At 32.0% G+C, this 24,524-nt stretch overlaps 1 protein-coding gene across 1 annotated transcript in view; it reads left to right on the plus strand.

Annotated features, from left to right (window-relative positions):
- The first annotated feature begins 997 nt into the window (after positions 1-997).
- Positions 998-24,524, plus strand: part of LOC108763681 (aquaporin AQPAe.a) — a 42,472-nt gene continuing 18,945 nt past the window's right edge. The window contains exons 1-2 of the mRNA XM_018511519.1: positions 998-1,256; positions 3,641-3,794. Coding sequence (XP_018367021.1) covers positions 3,659-3,794 — 136 coding nt within the window. The 5' untranslated portion in view covers positions 998-1,256; positions 3,641-3,658. The remainder of the gene's footprint in view (positions 1,257-3,640; positions 3,795-24,524) is intronic.

Here is a 24,524-nt window from a genome sequence, read left to right on the forward strand (position 1 = left end):
ATCCACGCGAAAAACGCTCGCAGCGCCATCTACGACCAGTGGTCTGAATTCGTCTCGAAAATACCTTTCAAACGAGCCCCCACTCGACCCATGTTGCCATTTAAGATTTTTGGCCTCCCTCGTGCCCCCCACCCTCCTTGAGGTTGGGGGGGCCAAAATCCCCCCTCAAAAGATAGCTTGTTTGAAAAATCGAATCACGTGTTTCGGCGATTTTTGAAAATTTAATTTTTTCAAAAGTTATTAGACCGTCCCGGTACTTTTGGCGGACCCTGTATATATATACAGGGCGTCCCGTAAGTTTTGATCAATTGCTTTTGTGTAGATAGAGGGGACTAAACTCAGTCGAAAAGTTCTCTACCATTTTGCAATTTTCGCAATAGTTAACAAGATATTAATTACTAAAAATTGTCAAATATTAGTCTTGAATAATTTTTTACTCAAAACTATCAACTTTACAGGAAAACTGTAAGAGACAAAAATCATTTATTTTCTTCTCATATAATTCTAAGAATTTTTTCAGAATTTTTTATCAACTTTTTAGTACTGCATTTTCTTATTTTTACCAACATGAGAAAATACGGTATTAAAAAAATTCTGAAAAAATTCTCAGAACTTTATGAGAAGAAAATAAATGATTTTTGTCTCTTGCAGTTTTTCTATAAAGTTGATAGCATTTGAGTAAAAAATTATTCAAAACCAATATTTGGCAATTTTTAGTAATTAATATCTTGTTAACTATTGCGAAAATTACAGAATGGTACAGGACTTTTCGATTTAGTTTAGTCCACTCTATCTACATAAAAGCGATTGGCCAAAACTTACGGAACACTGTATACATACGTAATATTATATGCCGGCGAAAACGTAAATATTTTTGATGCGGAAACGAAGCCGCGCGCGCGTGTGGCGTCTTAATAATTTGGCAGAAACGCATGATTCGCGTGACCATGTATACAGGGAACTGTCGTGTAACGGGAGAGTGACGGCCAACCGGCCGTTGGCGCACAGTGGAGGGTTTCTACATATAGAGGTGAGCGCAACTCGCGAAACGATTCAGTTCTCTCGAAACCACGCGGCAAAAGACAATTCTTGGGATAAGCAACGATAACCGCGGGTTCATCTTCCTTTGTGCCGATCATATTCGCGAATTTTTATGAATTTTTAACGAGTAGGATTTTTGATATACGGAAATACAACGAAAACAGACTTTGTGCAAGATCTGTGTGCAACTTTGCAGCTACGACTTACTTTTTGGGGTAAGTAGTACGAAAAATTAAAAGAGTCAATAATCTCTTCATTGGTTCTTTCATCCTCTGATGGCTGTTTTTCGTAAGATCGTTATAAACTTTCTTGACTTTTGTATGATCGATAAGCATATCGTGTTAATACGTTACCAATTAAAACAAAGACGTACTTTGAAATGTTATTTAATTCGATCGCCTCTTTTGTTTCTTTCGTCGTGAGTTGGCATTAGTGCCAATGACTTGTGATATTTCAATTTTGCAAATAGCAATGAGTCTACTATACAATTACGTAAAAAAAAATACGTAAAAATGTATGTAACATATAGGGTGATTTGTTTTAATCTTAACAGGTAAATATTTCGAAAAAAATGAAATTTTATCAAAAAACATTTCAAATAAAAATTGTATGGTATAGAGGGGACATTACCATTGTACATCGCTTTCTATATCACGTAATTTTTATTTGGAACGTTTTTTGGTTAAATTACATATTTTCAAGATATTTTTCCCGTTTAAAATAAATCACTCTGTAGATCATGCAAAAAAGTATAAATTAAAGTACGACTGATATGACATCGATATGTAAATTGATGGTTATCGAAAGTTCTGAGCTCAATCCATTATCGAAAGATCTTTGAGAGAGCGCATCAAATTTAACTTAATTAATTAAAAGCTAAATTAGCTAAAAGCTATCAATCCTTTTTTAATAGATATTATATTCCTTTAGAATTTATAACATCTGTGATAAAAAAAGTATGTAAATTATAGGCACCACAGAAATGCATTTTTTGTATGATACTATACAAAATAATAATAATAATAAGCAAGCCCATCAAAGCCAATCATCAGTTAGTCGGATGTACAATTTATTTTCGTGTAATTAAACAAGTCATATCACAATTTTAATAAATAAACGTTTCGACCCCTATTTTTGGGTCCTTATCAATATAAAATACCCTAAATCCGCTTACATACTATACGCAATTTCCAAAAAAAACGACCAGCTCATTCTTCTTTATCTTTATTAGTATATATACATTTTGACATATATTAAATTTGATACTGGTGTGTGTGCTATACTGACGTGAGTTTTCGTTACACAGCTAACTTTGTAATTGGATAAAGAAGAATGAGCTGGTCGTTTTTTTTGGAAATTGTGTATAGTATGTAAGCGGATTTATGGTATTTTATATTGATAAGGACCCAAAAATAGGGGTCGAAACGTTTATTTATTAAAATTGTGATATGACTTGTTTAATTACACGAAAATAAATTGTACATCCGACTAACTGATGATTGGCTTTGATGGGCTTGCTTATTATTATTATTATTGATAGATTCTTTCAAGCCTTTTTTTAGATATTTGTTGACTATACAAAATTATATAACTGAAAACATCGAAAGATTGCGCGAGATTTGAGTGTAATAAAATGAGATTGAAAAAAAGCATTAAACAAGATTAACTAATAGATATCTTTTTTTTATTTTTGTTGCTTAATATTCGTAATAATTTCTAAAATTTAAATATTCGCGCGTATAAGTTGTACGAGTTAAAATACTTATTGTTAGTGCATTAATACATTTTATGTAAAGACGCGATGAGCCATAATCGATCGACGGTTAAACATAATTTATATGCATGCTGAATCACGGATACGAATATGAGTATATTGTGTTTCGCAATCGTGAGACGAACAATTTAACCATTTATGGACAAGGCATCGAAATTCGACTGACAGCTTGGCGAATTTAATTAATTATTTCCATCTTGCGTTATTTATATTTGCACGTTGACATACCTCGGTTATTTAATCTCACAATATAATTCCAACAAATCGTATCAGGTTCAGATAACGATATTTGCACTATTATCGATTGCCTCTACTTGTAAGGTGACACAGGCAGCAGAATAGCAGATATGCTAATGCTGCGAAATCAGTCAATGAAAAGTCGACCTTTTTATTTTATAACTTATTAAATTATGAGAAATAAGAGCAGAAGCTAACGAATGGATTTCGTGAATATTAGCAAAATTAACGAAGATTCCTAGGATTTAAGTGGATTTTAAATTTTCTAGAATTTAACATAGTTTTGCTATAGTTACACCAGAATTTATCAGATCAGGCAGAAGTTAATTTTAAAACGTGCATATATATGTAACAATAGCTTGTTGATAAAAAGATAACCAAAGAAATCCATATATTCACAAAATTATTTACATCTGTCATTTTTATCGTGTGGTCGCAGTTTCTTCACGTATTTCTTCAAATAAGAGTACAACGGACTCAAGGGGTGATTTTTATAATTTATTATCATATTGTAGATAAGATAAAATCGTGGCGTCAATATTTTGCATTAGGCTCCAAAATTATAACGTTACTATGCTCTATTTTCAGTAATCGTGTAATTGCACCATGGAGCAAAATGGTATCGCGATAATATCGCCACAGGGTGTCATGGAAAACTCTGTCGGAAAGTCCAAAAGTATCGGCATCACGTTCAGGTCCAATGGTGCAATACGGTCGGCGAAGGAGAAGCTGAAGGCACCCTGTGAGTATAAATGAACGGCGATCATAACGAAATATGTAGACACTCCAAGAAATTGAAAGAATAAAAGTCCTCTTTCTGAGAAACTAAGAATAATTCGACGAATACAATAAGTATTAATTGTCGATTGTTTTGGAAAAATTTTTGTGACACAAAATTCGAGAATTTTATTTTACTTGATGCATGATCTGTAAAATTAAAAGCTTGATTTCATAAATTTTATAGATTTTTTGCAAAACGACTTGTCAGATATTCTTCTAAAAATGATATACAATAGATGCTCATTATGTACTTTCAATCTATTATAACGATAAAGAATAATAAAAGCAATTTATATAAATCGTCAGCTGATTTCAATATTTTTTAATTTTTTCTAAAAAAATTTAGAATCGTATCTTGCTGTATTACAATTTTACATTATCCATATTTCTACGTTCTCCTGTTTTTGAACTAAAATCAAGTCACAAATCTTGTCTTACATTTTTACGTTATTCATATCTCTATATTCTCCTCTTTTTGAGCCAAAGTCGAGTGACGAATCTTTTGCGGATTTCGCACAGAATCAAAAATCAAAAATCTTTTTCCGCATAAAATTCCATCTAAGCTAGTTATGAGTCCGATTTTATTTTGAGCGAGATATTATTACAGAAATCTACGTTAAAAAAACGGCGCAACATGCTGAAGAATATTAACGCGATCAAATGAATAATGACGCGTACACGCTTTAAGTCGGCCAGTGACAAATTTTCGTTCTCGTAAAACGTTGGAACGAATTTCATTATAATTCATAGAGTATCTCGTTCATTAGAAGGTGGAACTTACCTTGCAGCTATTCGCGCACGGGAGTACATATATCAATCTAAAGAGATTCTGAACTTTTAATTAGACATCACCTGATTTCGCGACGATTAATCGCTCGTTTGCCGTCTTAATATTTATCATGCTCCTTACATATTTATCGCGCGCAAAATAATCGAATTTCATCAAACATTCAGTTGTAAGATATTTTAGTTTATCAATGATACGCGTACTACATGAACGCGTATCCGAAATTTTTCAGGGAAAGGAGTATCAATTCTGTTATTACATAAATAGCGGTTTTTTAATAAATTATTGTTTTGGATATTTTAAAGCTTGGAATGTCTCCTTTTCGTTCTTGATTTTGAATGAGAGAAAAATATTGGGTTTTGTAAAAAATCATTGTTTATTTTTTTCTGAAGAAAGTATAGGCAAAGTACGATTATTAAATATGAAATGTATATAGTGCTCTAATATTGCTATTGTTATTATATACAAGATATTCGTGATTATTTTCCTAAGAAGAGCAATTTGAAAAAATTCAGAGAAAAGCGCAAAAAGATCTGCATAAGAAAATTGCTAAATATTATTATAAATGTGATATTCTGTCAAAATTCTCTAATTAACGGAAGTTGTAGAAATTAGTTACATGATCGAGAGAAAAAAATATTTTCTGTGATAAAAAAGGATTATTGAGAGTTAGAAGCAAAGTTATATTTTTGTGATTAATCGTTTAATATATATATGTATCGTCGAAACATCGATTCTGACAAATCCTGCACATCCTCGAACATGTCCAAAGGAATAAAATTTTTTTAAATCTCAATTTTTCTTTTATTGACATATAATTCGCGATTCTCCGTGAAAGACTTGCAACTTTGGAAATCTTATTGAATCTCTGGGAATAGAAACGCACAGAGGAGAGATTTCGCGAAAAAGTCTAACGCGAAGGAATGATGTGCGCGTTGCATAGAAGGGATTGATCGTATAATAAGATGGAAAGGCTTCGCGAAAGCACGATCATTCGTTCCTGCTTTCGAGATTGACCTTAAACTCGCGAATCGACTGCCTTCGCGAAGCAATCGACCTCCTATTCCTCGAAATATTTCTCGCCGCGCCGAGCTCTTTCTCGGTGAAAGAAAGAAGAAAGCGGAGGCTTGCATTATACGCATGTTAAGCGCTCTAGGAGCACTCTAGGCCCTCGGCCTGAAAATTGGGTCGGAAATCGGATTTGACTTCGAGGGAATTTCTCTCTTTCGCGCTGCGTTTCCGTTGCACATTTCATCGTATCGGAGACACCCTTGATACGAGGTGGATGTCTCGGTGATCCGGAAAATTAGGTTTTCGCGTGTAAGTAATGTTATTGGAAGACTGTACCGAAGAAGATGCACCGTGCATTATTATGCGGGCGACGTTCTTGGAGCGAAGAAAAAAAATTTTTCTCATTTCCAGTAGTAATGAATGTTTCAAACCCGTGACTTTACAGTGTTCTCGATGTAATAATGTTTTAGTAGCGGTTTGATCGATGTAAAAGTAGAGACAGTTTAACTCATCCACAACATCCACAATATCAATGTATATAATATGTCTCTCTTTCTATCACGTTTATTAAAATAGCAATAGAATAACAAAGTTTTCTTTCTCACTTCACTTTTTCTAATACAAAAGCTGCTAGAGTTTTTATTACTTTCGACCATTGTGTGCACAACGAGAATTTCTGATCAACGCACTTGGCGCATTTGATCTAGAAAGCGGGCTGCGTTCTTCTTCTAACGAGCGTATTTCGGTCGTTAGAATCGTTTCTCTAGAAAAAAGAAAGTGCATAATGCAATCGCATCAGGAAACGCGGCTGCTTGGACGTTTTTACGAGACATCGTACGCAGGCTAACGAAATTAGACGATAATTATACATGGAGCAAGGCGCGTGTGGATAACGCTTCTTTTCAGCCTTTCCTCTATTCCGCGAGCGAGGAAAATGGCATGCTCAAGGTTTTAATTTTAGACGATTTCATCTCTTTTATCGTCTAGCTCATTACACGTTTCATAGTGTATCTATATCTATGAGATGTTAATTAACTAGCATTATTTCCACTGAACATCGTGCTCCTCACAATAGCTTCATAAAAGTCTCGCATCTAATGAAAAAAAGAAGATACCAGTGAGTGGAATTGATTATTCCCGAATAGCTTTTTGTGAATTCTATCTTCCTGAGAAAATCTAGGGAAACGATACCGTACGCGGAATGCTAAGTTATCCATGTGTACTTTCACCCGCACGATCGCGATGTAAACCTGATTTATAATCGCGAAAATACGTGCGGTGGATCTTTAGGAATTAATTTAAATTTAATAGCGAGCTGTGTTGTAAGGAACAAATATTTGGATGCGGGTCACGCACTATCTCAAAATCCCTATCTCTTACCGTAGAATTCCGCGATAAATAGTTGGCAACTTGTTTAAGACTCTTATTCATTCATCACTACTATCTCAGATTGTGACGTCAGAAGCGAGAAAATACACAACAAAAATTCTTGCAAATTATATTTGAATAGAAATCTTTTTTTAATATATAAAACAACGTTTGTACTCAATAGTACACTATATACAGACTTATGTATAAAATATAACTGAAAACTATCTTTATATTTCAGGCAGAAATTAAATCATGTTTATTTTTATATATTATTAATTTGATAGGTTGTCGCAGCTGTGCGCGGAATATAGCTTATTTCATCTTTGGTTATACATAATTCATTTCCAGATATATGGTTATTCATTAATGAAACAAAAAAAAAGAGATTTTGGTATATTTTACGAGTCGGTTCTATTGATTGCAAAATGTTGTTTTATTGAAACATATTTCCATATTAATACATTTTTATTGTATATTTTTTCCTCTGACGTCATTACAAACAGATATAGTAACGATTAACAGGAACTTTAGCCACGTTGATGCAAGTAATTCTCGAAATGCGAAGAGCTCGCAAATATCTGCATTCACATAAGCTGGAAATAAAAACACCAACAATGACCAAAACATATCGTAATAAATATTCTGGCTTTTCTTTTAAATTAAGATGTCCGTTTAAGATAAAAAAAACTGCGTTGTCTTTTAAAGGCTTTTTAATTCAAATTTGACTTTCTTTTTAAATTAAGATGTCCATTTAAGATAAAAAGTAAGACAGCGGAGTATTATGAAATCTTACAGAGTATAACTGTAAAATGTACTTTAAATTTCTTTCAGTAAAATTTGCATTATTTCTAAAATAAGGATTTAAAGAAAAGACACACAGACAAATTTAACGGGAAAGACAGAATAATGGAGCAGTTCCTTTGTCTTGTACCCGGCATAGAAAGTAGTTCGAGCGGCGGATTATGCACGATGATGACGCGAGTGTGTGTGTGTTCATGAAAGTAGAATAATTTCCGGAACGAAGGATAATATTACATATATCCGATTTGACGAAAGAAAATTTTGAAACTTTTCATCGGTTAAGAGCCGCTTGCATTATGCCGTCGGCAATATCGTTAATGATTCACCGTTCGCAATTGAGAGAGAAACCTTCGTCATTACAGTCTTATATCATCCATTATTGGGTTACATTACACTATATTATAGTTCCTGTAATAAAACTGTCAATTTGAAAATGTGAGCCGCGCTGCGCTCGCCTTGCGGAAGTCTCATTTCGTTATTTTTATGAAAATATGTAGTATGATGGATTCAGAGTGGGCGTTCTAAAATGTGCCGTAGGTACGTATTTTCTACGCTGACTTTTCTCTGACGTAAATTACGTTACTACGAGATATTTGCAGTGCAAATACATCAACGTTGGCAGTAAATATTTCGCGCCGTGTCACCAGATTTAAAGGAGTTCAGTCCGTACAGCGACTAGTGATAAATCGAATTATGCTAATGCATGTAAAATAACTTTTGACCGAATCGCGGTTGCTTTATGTAATTTCGTGACAGGAGCAACGAGAGGCACTGTGAGATATATCTGTGGGAACACGTAGCGACTATATCTTTCCTCGATTTTATCGTAGATAAGACTATAAATTGGAGATGAAAGTAATACCTTCTCTATCTTTCACGATTATCATAATCACTTCGCTTTACATTTCAATTCGCGCTCGCTGGAATCTCGGGAATTCACAAATAATCTTATTCGACGCAGAAACTGCTTCAGATTCCCGAAAAGACATAATTATTGCCAGACTGGAATCCGTAGAATCGAACAAGAGGTGCTCTGAGAAAATTTAGTACATCGTGATATTCTCGGGTTTCAGGAAATCCAGAGTTTGACTCTTCCTCGCATTACAACGATTTATCGTGACAATTGCGCTGTAATTTAACCGATACTTCCTTTCTATCCGTTCTCACGATGGTTGCTCCACTTCCATTCCGATCGTGTGACGATGTAGCGAGTAGATAGCAAAATACTAGCAGTGGGAATGCAATCAATGCGAGACAATGTCCTTTGTACTGCAGTAACAAGATGTTATTATTCATCCATGCTTTCGTAAATGTTTTTGGGAGAAACTTTCTCTTGAAATATACGTTATTCACTTGTAATCACATTTAGATGTAATATTTACAAGAAATAATAAAATTAATGAGTGCTGAAGTAACTAAAATTAACTCGAGTTAATTATATAATGTAAACAAATGTTCACAATAAGATTGGCATTAATCGATAAATGAAAATAGACAAAATGTTTTAATTTGGACATTTTTTTCCGAGAATTGTTAAATGGTCGAAACCTCAAAGATATTTCTCTATGATTCATAAGCATTATTCATTCAAACGTTTTTCAATCGTATTTTAAATTTTAATAGAGAGCACTTCATAGAAAGCGGTTACTTATTCTGTGCGGTATTTCGTGTCAATGCTGTGTTTTTTCAACACGATAAATTCTCGAAAAAAAAAAAAATTCAAAGGATCTGCGGGCAGGTCAGTAACAAGAGCGCACGTAAAAATACCGTTAATTTTTTTTTCTTTATTAATTGACGCTTCGCTTGCAACAAATTAAAAGAACGTTGGCGTAACAAGTCTGGCGTGACACTCGAGAACCATCGGACTCCGGCCATTCACCGCGAACTTGACCCACTGTCACACTTGCAACACGGTATACGCGATGCACGTGTTAGTCTCGTGTGTATTCCGGGTACAGAAAAGACTACTGTGTTTGTGTATACTTTTCATTTCCCCTCGTGGCATCTCGTTTATTACAAGGTATTCTTGCAACTGTACACTGATGACGTAACGGCTGTCGAGATAACATTCTTTTATTTCCTCACCGATGCATCGGGCTGTCTACACGAAAAGAGCAATTTTATTGAAATATATTTAAAAATTTAGATATTGATCTGAAAATAATTTTGTTGGATCATTAAAATAATTATGTAGGAAACTTATAGGCATGATAAGAAAAATTTAGATATTTTAGCAACCAGTTTAAACATTCTTTATGTAGAGGGAAGTCGCCTATATCGTACCCCCTAACGTTTAAACAAAATTGCAAACAATTGGCAATAAAACAAAACGATACTTTTGCGAAAATAAACATTAAATTATTGTTTAAATTAGATTTAAAAAAAAGTAGCTTTTGGTACGATTTGGAGACCGGGTTAAATTGTACCACCTAGTTCCTAAATCGTACTTCTAATATACCAAACAAGTTAACATTGCTTATTGTCATTTTGACATTAAAATAACATCTTTAACGTCGGTAAATAAAAATGACGATAAATAACGTCAGTTTGTTTACTGGGAAAATAAACAAAATTAATTTTAAAACTCATTTATTAATAAATTTATTTTTAATGTCAAACTGAGTATATTTAAGTAGGTATAATAAAAACTTTTCTATTATAAAAACAGAAATTAGACTCTGTGTTTTTTAAACTCATTTAAGAAAATAAAGTAAAAAGCAATGCTTAAATTGATTTAAGCTATCATTGCACTATATTTCAGAATATTAAAATCTCTGATATATTTTGAAAAAATAAATTTTGGAAATAAAATCAATTACGGATTTTTCCGTCACAATAGAAAGGATTCAATAGGAAGACTCAACAGAAAAATTTAATAGAAAGACTCAATAGTTGATAAATAATCACTTTCTTGAGCGCTTATTTAAAGTTTTGGTAAATGTCAAGATTGTCACTACAGGTTTCGTGCAACCATTTAAAGCATCTGACAGACTGAATCCAGTCCACTGTAGATCCTTTTTTATCATAATAGTAACCTCCACGTATTGCTCCAGTCATTTGCGAAAAATCGTACCGGTACAATATAAAGACCAGCGACAAGTACGATTTACCCAATTCCATCTATTTTACAAATTTGCCAATAACAACATAACTTACAAATATTTTGATGCTATACTCAAAAAGAATTTAAATATCAATTATAACCATGAAAGGACACTATAATTCAATTACCCACCTTGTACTGATAACACCTTAGGTAAATTGTATCAAAACTTAGATCAGACACTGAACAAAATCAATTTTGAATGTCATTCGTAAACAGACGAGTCGAAGACAAAACAAAAATGATAGTTCTTAACCCATTATTACCAGCGTCACATCAGTGTCATTATCTTTAAAAAAAAGTGTTTCGTTTAGAAAATACAATGGAGGTACGATTTAACCGTCGATATGACTTAGCCAACTATCCCCTAATTATTTTGATAATCTAAAAAAATTACTTTATTAACATTATCAGATCTATATCTAGCTAAATTTCTGAATACTTCACAGCAAAATCTTTTTTTCGGATAGTGTATAAAATAACTTGACATAATTGTGACGCAACTTATGTAGAACAGACAAAAAGACAACCGGGAACCAAAGCACAAGATCTATGTCTATTAATAAAAAAAAACGGATCTCTAACGGTCGATTGTCACTAACCATTGAATAGAAAATAACTATGAGTTCAATTAACATGATGTTAAATTTTGGGTAATAAAACATCCTATATAAAAAGATTAGTTTCGGAGATAATTTATAAAAGAAAACACAATGATACGCACAGTGGCCAGAATCCCGAAAACGTTGCCAAAATTTCAAAAATGAACTTTCAAGTTAGGGGTTTTGAATACTTGGGTTGGTTATATTGATAATTCGGCTATTATATGGCCGAACGAGAGACGAGAGAAGGGTCCGTCACTTCTACCTGACTCCAAAATTCAGTTTGAGTGTGACCTTCGTGAGAGTAGCAACAGCTGCGAAAAAACCGTTAAGAAAGAGTTCTCGTGCAAAAGTGTATAACTTCGTAATATTGAATCAATTTCAGTTTTACAACATGCAGGCTACTCGTAGAAGTAAGCAGGATATTATTATGTATATTGTATTATATACACATTGCATGCAACAATAGATACTATATGAGCCCCTTAATTATAAAACATCGTAATGTTTCGTATATGTAAATTTTCGCATATGTAAATTTTAAAATTAATTAAAACATTCAAGGTGGCTTAAATAACAAAATATAAATAATAAGGAGCATACAGCTACAGCACAAGATGTTGTAGTGAAGTCATAATTTAAAATTTGTAATGATAATAAATAATAAGTAGATGTTTCGGTCAAGATTTGACCATCCTCAGTACAATAAAATTATAATTAGATGTTCCGCATAATTAAAATAATAAATAATACGCAAGTACAAATTTGATGTTAATAAATGAATTAAAAAACAAAAAGTCAAAAATTGAAAAGTCACGTTTACAATCGTCGTTATAAATAATATCCTGATAAAAATTACAAAACGTTCAATATTATCTGATATCATTCCTTTTTAAACTTGAAGTATGAGTCAAAAATTGAAGATGTCACAATTATAGTCGTCATTGTAAACATTTTCCTATCTTGATATACTTCTTTTTGAACTTTAAATAAGTGAAGCTTCGTGCGAAATATACGGAATATCCAGATTCTAGATAATTTTAAGACAACAAACCAATATCAAATCTTGACCGAAATGTCTACTTATTATTTATTATCATTGTAGATTTATATGTGGCTTGATAATAACAACAAAACTAGAGAGCATGCACCACACACCAGGTTTTATCGGTGAATATTATTGTCGATAGAATAACTGTCATCAATATAAAATTTATTAATCCTAAGAAAACAAAACTCTTACATGCAACAGTCATTCATAATTCGCTATATAAACGTTTCGGCTAGTAATGTAGCCTTCTTCAGTATAATACAAAAATAATTATTTGAATACACATATTTAAGTTCGGTAAATTCGTAAAATTAATGTCAACCTATCTTAATGCTCTAAACATAATTTCTAATTTCAAAAAACTAACTTCAAACATTACTATACCAATTTAATACATTAATTGGCTAGTCCTTTCAGTTAATCTGTACATAATGCATATTGTCGCTTAATCTAAAGTCACCCAGTTTTTTGAGGTCTTCATCTAATCCAGATGTTCATCCATTAACAATCTCAGTAATTTTAATTCGAAACATTGTTACACTTTCATTTCTTAATATAACAAGTTCAAGATGCCAGACTACAATAATAATAATTAATATATAAAATTCAGTAAAAAATAAAATGTTTTACAATAGATTACCTTAAACTTAAATTATCTTCAGATCTAGTTATGGTATGGATGTAATTCTTCGTTGTTAAATTAAAATTCGTTACTTCTATTAGAACATACGTCATACAAAAGTTTAAAATTATATGTATTAATATAATAATGTCCACTAACTAACCTTTCGAGGAAAATATAACATTCAAACCTACACAGCATTGCCATCTGTTGAAACATGACATGAACATATTAATTTGTGATTATCGATAAATAATTCATAGGTAATTTATCTGTGTCTTTTTGATCATTCAACCCTTTCTCTTGTTTTTTGATGTGTATCATTTCTGACATAGCTCTTTTGTAAAAGAAGAGCTCAGAGTCTAAAATCTTAACATTTTGCCAATCCATGTCATGATTGCAATCAATACGATGCTGTGATACAACTGAGATACCATTAGATTTCTTGATATCTGCTTTGTGTTCCTTAATTCTAGTCCCTAGCTTTCTCTTTGTTTGTCCAACATACGAGCTCTCACAATCACAGCAATCAATTCTATAAACAACATGACTTTTTTCCATTATATTAAGTTTATCTTTACCTGTAGTAATAAATTTAGATAAGGTATTAGTTGGTTTATAAGTTAATGTTAAATTGTATTTACTATATACATCTTTAAGTTTTTCCGTTATATTATTTGCATATGGTAACAATACAAATTTTTTGTTATTTTCTTGTCTATTATTTGTATTATCTTTATGTTCAATATTATGTATTAAAGATTTTAATCTGCAATTGATAGTTAAAAATAAGAATTCCAAGGGGTAACCATTCTCCAATAAAATGTTAATCATGTTCATGATATTCTTAGTATGAAAACTCGGATGTGAAAGATAAATTATTCTATCTAACAAAGAAAAAACTATGCCCTTCTTATGTATCAAAGGATGATTAGAATAAAAATTCAAATAGCGTCCTGAATCTGTTGGTTTCTTATATAAATCAAAAATGATTACATTGTTCTTAACTCCAATAGTAACATCGAGAAAGTTAACCGATCCATCATCATTCTCCTCTAGAGTGAATTTAATTCTATCATGTTGACTATTAAAAGTGTAAAAAATTTCATTTATGCAATTATACGGTAGCCTAATTTAGTCATACTTTTAATTTGTTTCATTTATGCAATTATACGGTAACGCCAAAAGGATATCATCTACATATCTAAAGTAGATTGGAATTTCTATGTTAATTGTAGCATGTATCCTTCTTTCTATATCTTCTATAACAAGATCAGAGATAATAGGTGAAAGTGGAGAACCCATAGGCAGCCCAAAAATTTATTTATAAAATTTACCATCAAATTGAAAAAAGGTTGAATCTAAAATTAATTTCACAGATAACATAAATTCATTTAAGGGTAAAGTTGTGTGTTCTGATATTATGCCCCATCTGTTAATTATCCCTTCAATAGCCAACTTAATAGGTATATTTGTATACATAGACGTTATGTCAAAAGAAACTAATTTGAATTTTGGATCCAATTGTTTACCATTTAATTTGTTAACCAATTCAAAACTGTTGTTGATATGACCCAATTTATTCTTGTTCAAAATCTTATTTAGTATATTTTTCAAATAATTCGCCAATGGAAATGTAGGACTATCAACACAACTTACTATCACTCTAAGAGGAATATTTACCTTGTGAATTTTAGGGAACCCATAGATTCTCGGAACGCAACCATCTGTCACTAACAATCTTTTATAAGTCTCATTTTCAATGTAATTTTTCTTTTTCAGATGAACTAATCGATTCCTAACTTCATAACTTAATATTTGTTTAAAGGATTTTTAGTAATTAATTCATAGGTGTTCTTATCTGAAAGCAAGTTAGGCAAGTTAGGTCATTTTGGTTAATCACTACAGTTGTGTTACCTTTATCTGCCCTTGTTACTAAAATCTCTGGATTATTTTTAACAAAATCTTGGACACATTTTACATTGTTTTTTAAAGAGAATCTATCATTTCCGTTAATTCTATTATGGTTATGATTTAAAATTGATATAGTCTCGTTTCTTATCAAGTTTTTATCTTTATCATCCATTTTTAAAACATTCAATTCAGTATTTTTAATCAATTCAATGTTAATTTTCTTTATTTGATTCTTATCAAGGAGAAGGTTAAACTTTTGTCCTAGTTGTAAGACCTCTTCAACCTCTCTAGGAATAATTTTGTCAGTAATATTCACTATCCACTTATTGTTAATCTTATTCATCTGGTAATTGGGACTGAAATTGTTCGGATCTATATTATTATAATATTAAAATTATTAGTGCTATTGGAATTGCTCCCAAAATTTGAAGTGATTTTGAAGCTATGTGTCTCACTATTATTAGGAACATTCAAATCTATGTTATATTTAATTGGTATAATACTTTTTTTATTTTTAATTCTTAAGTTATCTATCTTCTTATACATCCTAGTATTATCCAATGTCCAAGTTCTATTATAATAATTCTCCTGATGTCTAAAAAACGAACAACTTAAGTCAAATTGTAAATGTTTTTCTATCAATCTATAATACCTAAATAATAATGTTTTATTAATATTAAGTTGAGTGTAGGAATCTTTTAATTCTAATTACATAATTTTTATATTACAATTAAGTTTAATTCTGTTTAATTTCGAGATAAAAGATTGTTGTTTCATAATAACATTCACTCTAAATTTTTGGGAGTGAAATTTCACTCCCAAACTATCACAAAGAGTGATAGTTGCGCCAGTCCGACAGGAGTGAAATTTTCACTCTTAGAGAGTGAAAAATCACTCCAAATGGGAGTCAATTTTCAATCTATGTGGAGAGTGAATACATTTCACTCTCTGAAGGGAGAGACTGAAACTTCACTTTGATAAATATTAAGTTTAGCCTTCTTACGTCTAATCTAAAAATTATTAGGCTCGTTCGACGTGTTTATGCACAAAATGAACGAATATGGCAGAAGAAAGCGTCGCTCTGTCTCGCGAAACGAGATATTAATCATTACAGTTGATCTTTTAGGTTAGGTTAAGAATTCACTCCTGGAGGAGTGAAGTGAAGTTCGCTCCTTGTCGGATTGGCGCAACTATCATTTTTCTTGGAGTGAAATTTCACTCCCAAAAATTTAGAGTGTTATTTTTTAAAAAACCTTGTAAATGTATAGGTGTTAAATTTTCTTTTATACATATTTTTAAAAATCGTATTTTAATTCTTAGTCTTAAATTATCTTTAATAAGTCTCGCATAGATATTAATTTTACGAATTTACCGAACTTAAATATGTGTATTCAAATAATTATTTTTGTATTATACTGAAGAAGGCTACATTACTAGCCGAAACGTTTATATAGCGAATTATGAATGACTGTTGCATGTAAGAGTTTTGTTTTCTTAGGATTAATAAATTTTATATTGATGACAGTTATTCTATCGACAATAATATTCACCGATAAAACCTGGTGTGTGGTGCATGCTCTCTAGTTTTGTTGTTATTTATTATCGTTACAAATTTTAAATATATGATTTCACTACAACATCTTGTGCTGTGGCTATATGCTCCTTATTATTTATATTTTAAATTTTCAAAACCTAGAGAAATAGTTGTGATTTACGCCAATTTACAGTAGTAAAAGACTTATGCACAGCTTTAATTTATATTTATATTTAACAGAATCCACGAAAATTAGCCACTACGAGATGCCAAAATCTCAAAATATTTTCTATGTTTAAACGTAAAGTATTTCAATATTATTGTATACGTTATTACTTCAATCTCACATGGGATAAACATAGGCGTACAAACGTCCGCTTGTATGATGTACTGTTCCCGAGCGCGCGAAATATCTCTCTCTCTCTCTCTCTCTCTCTCTCTCTCTCTCTCTCAGCTCTGTGATTAGTTAACTTTAACTGCTATTAATTTAAAAACTATTATAGCCTCGATTTTGATATTAGGATTTTTGTCTTTTTTAAGTCAGAAATATATTATTAAAATTTCAGTCACGAATTGTGGGAAATCCCGTATATAGATATACATATTTTATATGTATACGGAGAAAATTTTATATTAAGTTTTAATACAATTTTAAATTACACTTTACTATGTCTTATATTTTCAATGGACTCTCACAACATGATTCCGACTTAACTTTTACTATGGTAATACTAATTTTTATCACATAAATAAAGTAATTATTTTGTTAAGCCATATTCTAACACGAAAACAGTTAATTTTTACTATGGTACGCAAACAAAATTTGCTAGGTATATTTGATTTTGTAATAAAAAATTTTTACTATAAAAAGTGTGAAGATTATGTTATATTATTGTTTTTAAAAAAATAAGCATTTAAACTTATAATTTACATGAAGACCGCAGCTACTACTACATTATAGTAATTTTAAATATAAAATTTTCTTCGTGTACACACTGAGAAAAATATCCAGGCTTTTTCCGATGATAATAATCAGATTATCCTTTCAAAAAGTAACAAACAGCTATTTCCGATTATTTAAAATCCGATCACACATTTAATCGAGAATAAATTCATCGAAATGTTCGATAAGAAATATCCATCACCTTTTGAATGGACTATTTCGATCACATTATGTCCGATCAAGTACCTGCACGCATATATTTTTAATCGGATAACGTTAAACGTACTGATCAAATTATACGCAGTTGAATATACAAGCATTGATCATTTAACATGTAAATTTTTATACAAGAAAAAGGTTTATTTTTTTACTTACTTATAATAATATGGATCACTTTTTCCTTAACTTCCATAGTTTCAAGCACTGTTTATATCTTGATAAATTTCGTCGAAGAAATACTTTTTTTTCGATACTGCAATAATATTGCAGCGATGCAGTTTATGCAGCCAAGAATAAGAACGAATGCGTAATAAAAATCAAATAAAGATACGTAATAAAAATTAAATAGATATTTGCGCTAGAGACACGTGTTCGCTTGACCTCAACATGAAAGTAATGCCATAAAGCCTAGAGAGCCTATGGAAACAGTCGCTGATCACGTTACCAACTATTCTGTGATTGGCCAGCGCCTTCCAATTGATCGGATATCAAACTTGATCGTAAAATACTCTCTTTTTATCCGTTCAAGTCTAATGTCTGATCAAGTTGTAGATTTATCCGATGAAATTTTAACGGATAGGCATATGACGGATCATATTCTCTTCACATGTAATCGAAAATTATATTTCATCGGCTAAAGGTGTTTGTCACTTCATCGGATAATCCTGAATTTGATTGAAATTGATCGAAAAAAGCACTAGAATAGTTATTTCCAATCAAAAGCACTGGACATTTTTCTCAATATGTGTGTGCGTGCGTACGTACGTGTGTGCGTGTGTGTGTGTGTGTGTGTGTGTGTGTGTGTGTGTGTGTTCTTATTTATATATATTTTCGACTCTTTCTTTCCTGTTGCCCTTTCTTTTTTTTCTTTCCCAACACTTTCTTTCTCTATCCCTCTCTTCTTTTCCAACTACTATATCGTTCTTTCCTGTATCTGTTGCTGCGTTCCAACCTTCTATGCATATATACTTTACGCATATGTGTTCCAGGCATTGGGTGTCAGAATTATGGAGTTATCAAGAAAAGAAATTTTCATTTTAATAAAAAACAAAAATATATTTTTGAATAAAAAAAATTTAAATAAATAGATATTTGACTAAATAAAATTATAACTATAATAATAACAGTTTGTAATTTAGAACCTTCCCTTCTTCAAAACAAATGTTTAAAATAAGAATTTTTTTTAACAATGTGCTCACCATATTGGTAATCAGCAATATAAAAAATCCCAACATATAGTTTTGGTCATATTTGACATTTTCCTAACATAGACACCCGCCATTGGCTCTATCATTTTGTTTCTTTTTATTTCGACTTTAGATTTGTAATTAGCGATGTCAAAAACCCCTGTATACCAACTTTCGTAAAAATCAAAGGATGCTTTCACATTTTGGTTATATTTTTGAGATTCTGGCCCACTGCGATACGGCTTGAACAAGCAAAATGATAATTGCTTTCGGATTCATATCTTTCGATTCTAGACTCGTTATCCCCTTCTTAACTTCTATATTCTCCTTCTAGTTTCTTTTTCCCTTTCCACCTAGAACTAATCATTCCTTCCCTTCTTTTTCTTCTTGCTCGTTTGCATCAACTTTTCATTCGAAAAGTTAGTATCTGTTAAACTGCTGCGTAGTACTTACATTATAATAATAATGATTTGTGATGGCTCTTCTTCAGGTATGTTTTTATTTATTTAATTAATAATAAAAGACACTACACATTATATTTTAACTGTTAAGTATTTGTGAATAAGTGTATATATCAATTTTTACACTTATGATAATTGTATAGACAAATTGAGCGGCTGTAAGATTTTGAAGAAAAGAACATTAATCTCTTATTATCATTTCTTATTGTATCTCTTATATATTTGGACACATATGTTAATTATACCAATAAGATTTGCGAGAAGTTTAGTCATTTCCCGAGAAAAAAACAGTCCATTCATGATTGTACATGATTATATATGAGCATGCAAAATCAGGCATTAAATAATGTATAACTTTGAATACTAATATATGATCATGGGATGGTTGAGTGTATATTCGTGTATGATCATATATGGATATTATACGTACGGTTCTGTATGGAACCATACATGAACATATGCATGTGTTGTGCGATGATGCATGATCATGTACATTCGTTTATGAATTTGTATGGAACCCTACATGAATGTATACGTGTTGTTATGCGACCATTCAGTTATATGCATCCATGTATGGATTTCTATGGAACCATACATGAATGTATACGGGTTATATCTACAACTATGCATAGTCATGTACAATGTACGAATTTGTATGGAACCCTACATAAATGTATGTGTGTTGTTATGCAACCATGCATGGTCATATACAATCATGTATAGATTTGTATGGAACTCTACATGAATATATGTATGTTGCACGACCATACGATTCTATATACGAATTAAAATATAAGTATAGAAATATATATTGCCATTTTTGCGTCGCTTCAAATTTTTTACATGAAACAAGTGTCTCGTTCGCCACACCCTAGTTGCAACTCTGGTTTTTCAATATTCTAAAGATAACCCGATAAAGATCGAAATGTTTATATTTTTATGACAAATATATAATTTATAACGATTATAGTTTCATAATTTTATAGCACCATAACCTAACTCGGCTCGTAATTCTGTATCGTTATTATCTAGTTTTAATTATTTGAGTTAGCCTTTAAATATTTTTATATTTATGTTTTGCATCTCTTCTCAGTCCGTCGTCTCTTTGTCAGAGACGTGTTGACCTCTTCTGTATACATATATCCAGTGATATATGGAACCTACAGTTTTTAACGCCAGATCTGAACGGCCTTTTTTCAGAAGAGGTGCTCATGGCAAAGATATTCTCAGTTTGCCATTGTCTTCCGAGGGGTGATTAGTGCTTTTAATTCCAAGATGGAACGATGTTCTTTAAACGCGGAAAAAACCGCGTATGTAGGGCACAGATCACGAGTCGGTCGCTCGAGCGTGAATAAGCTACTCGCGCCCCTAATTATTTTATATGCATATTAATGTACATATATATCAAAAATTCATTTGCGTCACGCATGTTTCAATAGTTTTGCATTTCCGGCACGTATCAAGAAATTGCTTTATCCAACGCATTGAATGGGTGAATTATTGTTGACATCATTACATCGTGAACCTAATCGATTGTGACATTTGATGGCGCATCATAACACTATACGAGAGCGTGTGTAATTATACGATAATTATCGATCATTGCCAATCGTTCTGTACGCTAATAATTGACAGCAATATGAAAGATCAAGCAATTAATCGAATTCAGCAATTTCTACGTTTTTTCGTTAAACTATTATTGCAATTATTATCGCAAAATTCTCGCAAACGGGAAATATCGTCTGCTTTTTCACTCGAGAGAAACTGTCCCTTAAAGCGTTAAAGCAGCTGCAAGATTAAGCAATTAGATAGTGTTGTCCGTTCAATATATCCCGCAATTCATCCATTTCAGCCAACGAAAGCTGAAGAAAAATATGCGTAACGTAAAGAAAAGCGCATCTGCTTTTGCGCGTTGCTGCGCTTTCATGCATCTCGACGTTTACGATGGTTAATCGACGAGCATCGTTTCGTCCGTGTCTCTCAGCATAAACCAGAAATTTCTCCATGATGCGATTACCAAGTCATTTTCTACTGTTTCAGAGGATTCATACTACATCCCATGAGAAATGTATGTGCAGGTTATACGCTCGAATATACGGCGGCTCTGCGGCTTGCATGGACGCGTGCGTCTTCTATCCTCGTTTGGCGAGGAAAAAAATTAATATTTATATATCTTCGTTTGCACGCTACGTAACGCCATCAACTATACTCAATGGCGCTATGTTTTAATGGTATTCATGGGATCCGCGAGTATTCCGTGCGTGCGAAAAATGCTCCTGAGAAAACCGTTCCGTTGATCAAACACCTGGATTCTAAGCGACATATAAGCAAATTTATCTTTACTTCCCAAGACAAAGAAATGCTGTTGACATTTTTTAAAATAGTTAAAGCTTTTACACAAAATATCTTAAAATTATTGTATCTTCTTGAAATATCTGATTTCCGGTATACATTTATAAAATTCAAATCTTTTAAATTTTATCTTGAAATTTTAAGATATAGATAACAATTCGGAAAGTTTATAATATAATTAATCCTCCGTCTGTAATATTATATTTTTATTCTCTCTACAAGTTTTTTGTTGTTCTAAGATTTCAAAAAATAAAAATTCATTATTTTTTAACATCTCTGTTACATTAATTGCTAAATAGTTTTTTAATAAGATATTTTAAGAGGAGCAATCTTCGTCCCACCTTTATTTCAGCGAAATTTGAGAGAATTTTGTTTGTGCAAAAAAATATATTGCAAATGAAGGGTTAAGAAATTCGTGCAAATTTACTAAAGAATTTACTTAAAAAATGCAAGAGTAAAAATCTGTTTTTTATTTTTCAAAAATATATGTGCATGAAATTTCGTCTATTAGTCTTTGAAGATTTGTGAAAATCAAGTTTGTACGATTTCATGGATTCGCCGAGACAGGAAAGAATCGTATTGGAGTGTAACAACAGATTATTACAGCTCACAATGGCTAATCGTATTTCACGCGATGAACCTGTTACAATATCATTTCGGTCGTATTTTACAATCGAACGAAGTCGTGTGTTCCTGCGTGAATAACGTTGTCTTTATGAGCGCGTTGCGATGCAAGTACGTGGAGCAATTTGCAGATTGATGACTATTGGATACTTCAACGTCGCAAAAAACCGTATTACACAAATCGTACGTGTATTCCGCAGACATTATATAAGGCACCATGTCATCGCCAGCCGACCGGTCAGCCATTAGCAAATGTTACTTGGTCAGAGGCAATCGCGCGGATTTTCAGTACTTTCACACGTAATAGCGAACGATGTTGTATCGCATCCAACATGCTTATACTTTCATATCGAGCGATTTTATATCTAACGATCAAAATTCCTAGCAAAAGTTTAACAGGTTCCATTAGTGAATGAATTGGAAAGCTAATTATGCTAATTAGTAAAACGCCTTATTCATGCAAATTATGATGAGCGCAATTACAAATTGTAATTACACGGCAGGCACAGTCACACATAACTTTAGCTAAAGTTTAGGAAGTTTATTAACACCGGTTAATTAACGGATATAGTGCATAATAAGTTGGTAATTAAAATAATTAAATTGATAATTAAAATAATCGACGTAATATATTTTACATTCAAGTTCTCATATCAACATTATCGTGGAATAAAATAAAAACTATTTTCCCATAAAACTGACCCGGAAACTTGTTGTGTGTTGACAATGAGTAATATGAAACGTGAATTATTAAATGAAATGAATTATCATGAGTTATTTGACGTCTCAAATAAGACGTTGTTTAATACTCTTAAATGCACATCTATGCACATACAAGCGTAAAAAAAATAATTAACGACACATTGACGTTATCTTATCATTTTAATAACATCGATTATAGCCATTTGGGTAAATAATATTTTTCTGATCGTTGATATATGTGCAAACATTGTATATATTACTAGAAATTACCTTTTTTACGATGAAAGCACGAGTGCATATCGTTAGTTCTCTTCTTAAGTCCTCACGCGAGAAATTCACCAGACATTATGAACATGAAACGTACTTTGCTCGTCATCGTACGTTGCATCGTACGGCGTCGTACGCTGCAAGAAAAACTGGCTTTCTACCTTTTCAGTGCAATTGATTTATGGAAATTTCACTGCTCGCGTACCATTGCTATTAGAGATCATTGAAATTTGCGGTACGCTGGTAATTTTCTGATACTTTCCGTGGTAGATCATCGAAATAAATTGCAATCTCTGCAATCCCACGCTATCCAGTTATAAAGCGTTCTACGCTATCTAGTTACGAGATACGTTGCGAAAAATTAACAGCAGAATGCAAAAATCTTAACGGACGTAACGCGTAATCAAACTAATAATTATGATAATCGATATTACACATTATTAGATATCAAAGAAAAAAATGGTAATTTAATTCCTTGAGTTAAATAACATTTTTACATCCATGTGTGTCAAAATATAAATAAATCAATCTATTTTTTCTGATTAGTTTCAAAGTTAAATTAAAGTGTGCACTCAGTAAATAATGAATTAAATTTGAGTCAAATTTAATGCACTTTCTTGGATTAAATTTTAGTTAAATTAATGATATATATATACAATATATATTAGGTAGAAGCAGAGACGAGATCTATAGAAATGATTAAAAATAACTCAAATTAGGTATAGTTTAGCATTATGAAGTTAATATTGTAATAATATATTTACATTTAAGTTTATCGCTTGTTAAAATTATCGTCGAACAAAGAAAAAAAAATATTCTTGAGGCTTCTACGGGTACTTTCTATAGGGGAGAGTGGGGACCCTTTGGCAGTCGGGAGGATTGGACACTACCTTTTAAATCTTCTCATGTAAAGTTTAGGATGGCAACACTGTGGAAATGTCCACTAAGGAGACCTGACTCGAAGTTTTGTGGTCGGCCGCAGCGTTTCGTCCTGGTCCCACATTACTAGACTCATCAGTAAGGCGATGTAGTGTGGGACTTGCCTTAGACGCCTGGAATGAATCCAGAATAATATTCTATTTAAAGGGAATTCGCGCGGTGCGGTGCTTACGTGAACCGAGTGAGTCCCGTGGACCTCTAG

This window comes from Trachymyrmex cornetzi, unplaced genomic scaffold (assembly GCF_001594075.2).
Source record: "Trachymyrmex cornetzi isolate Tcor2-1 unplaced genomic scaffold, Tcor1.1 scaffold376, whole genome shotgun sequence".
Classification (NCBI taxonomy): Eukaryota; Metazoa; Arthropoda; class Insecta; order Hymenoptera; family Formicidae; genus Trachymyrmex; species Trachymyrmex cornetzi.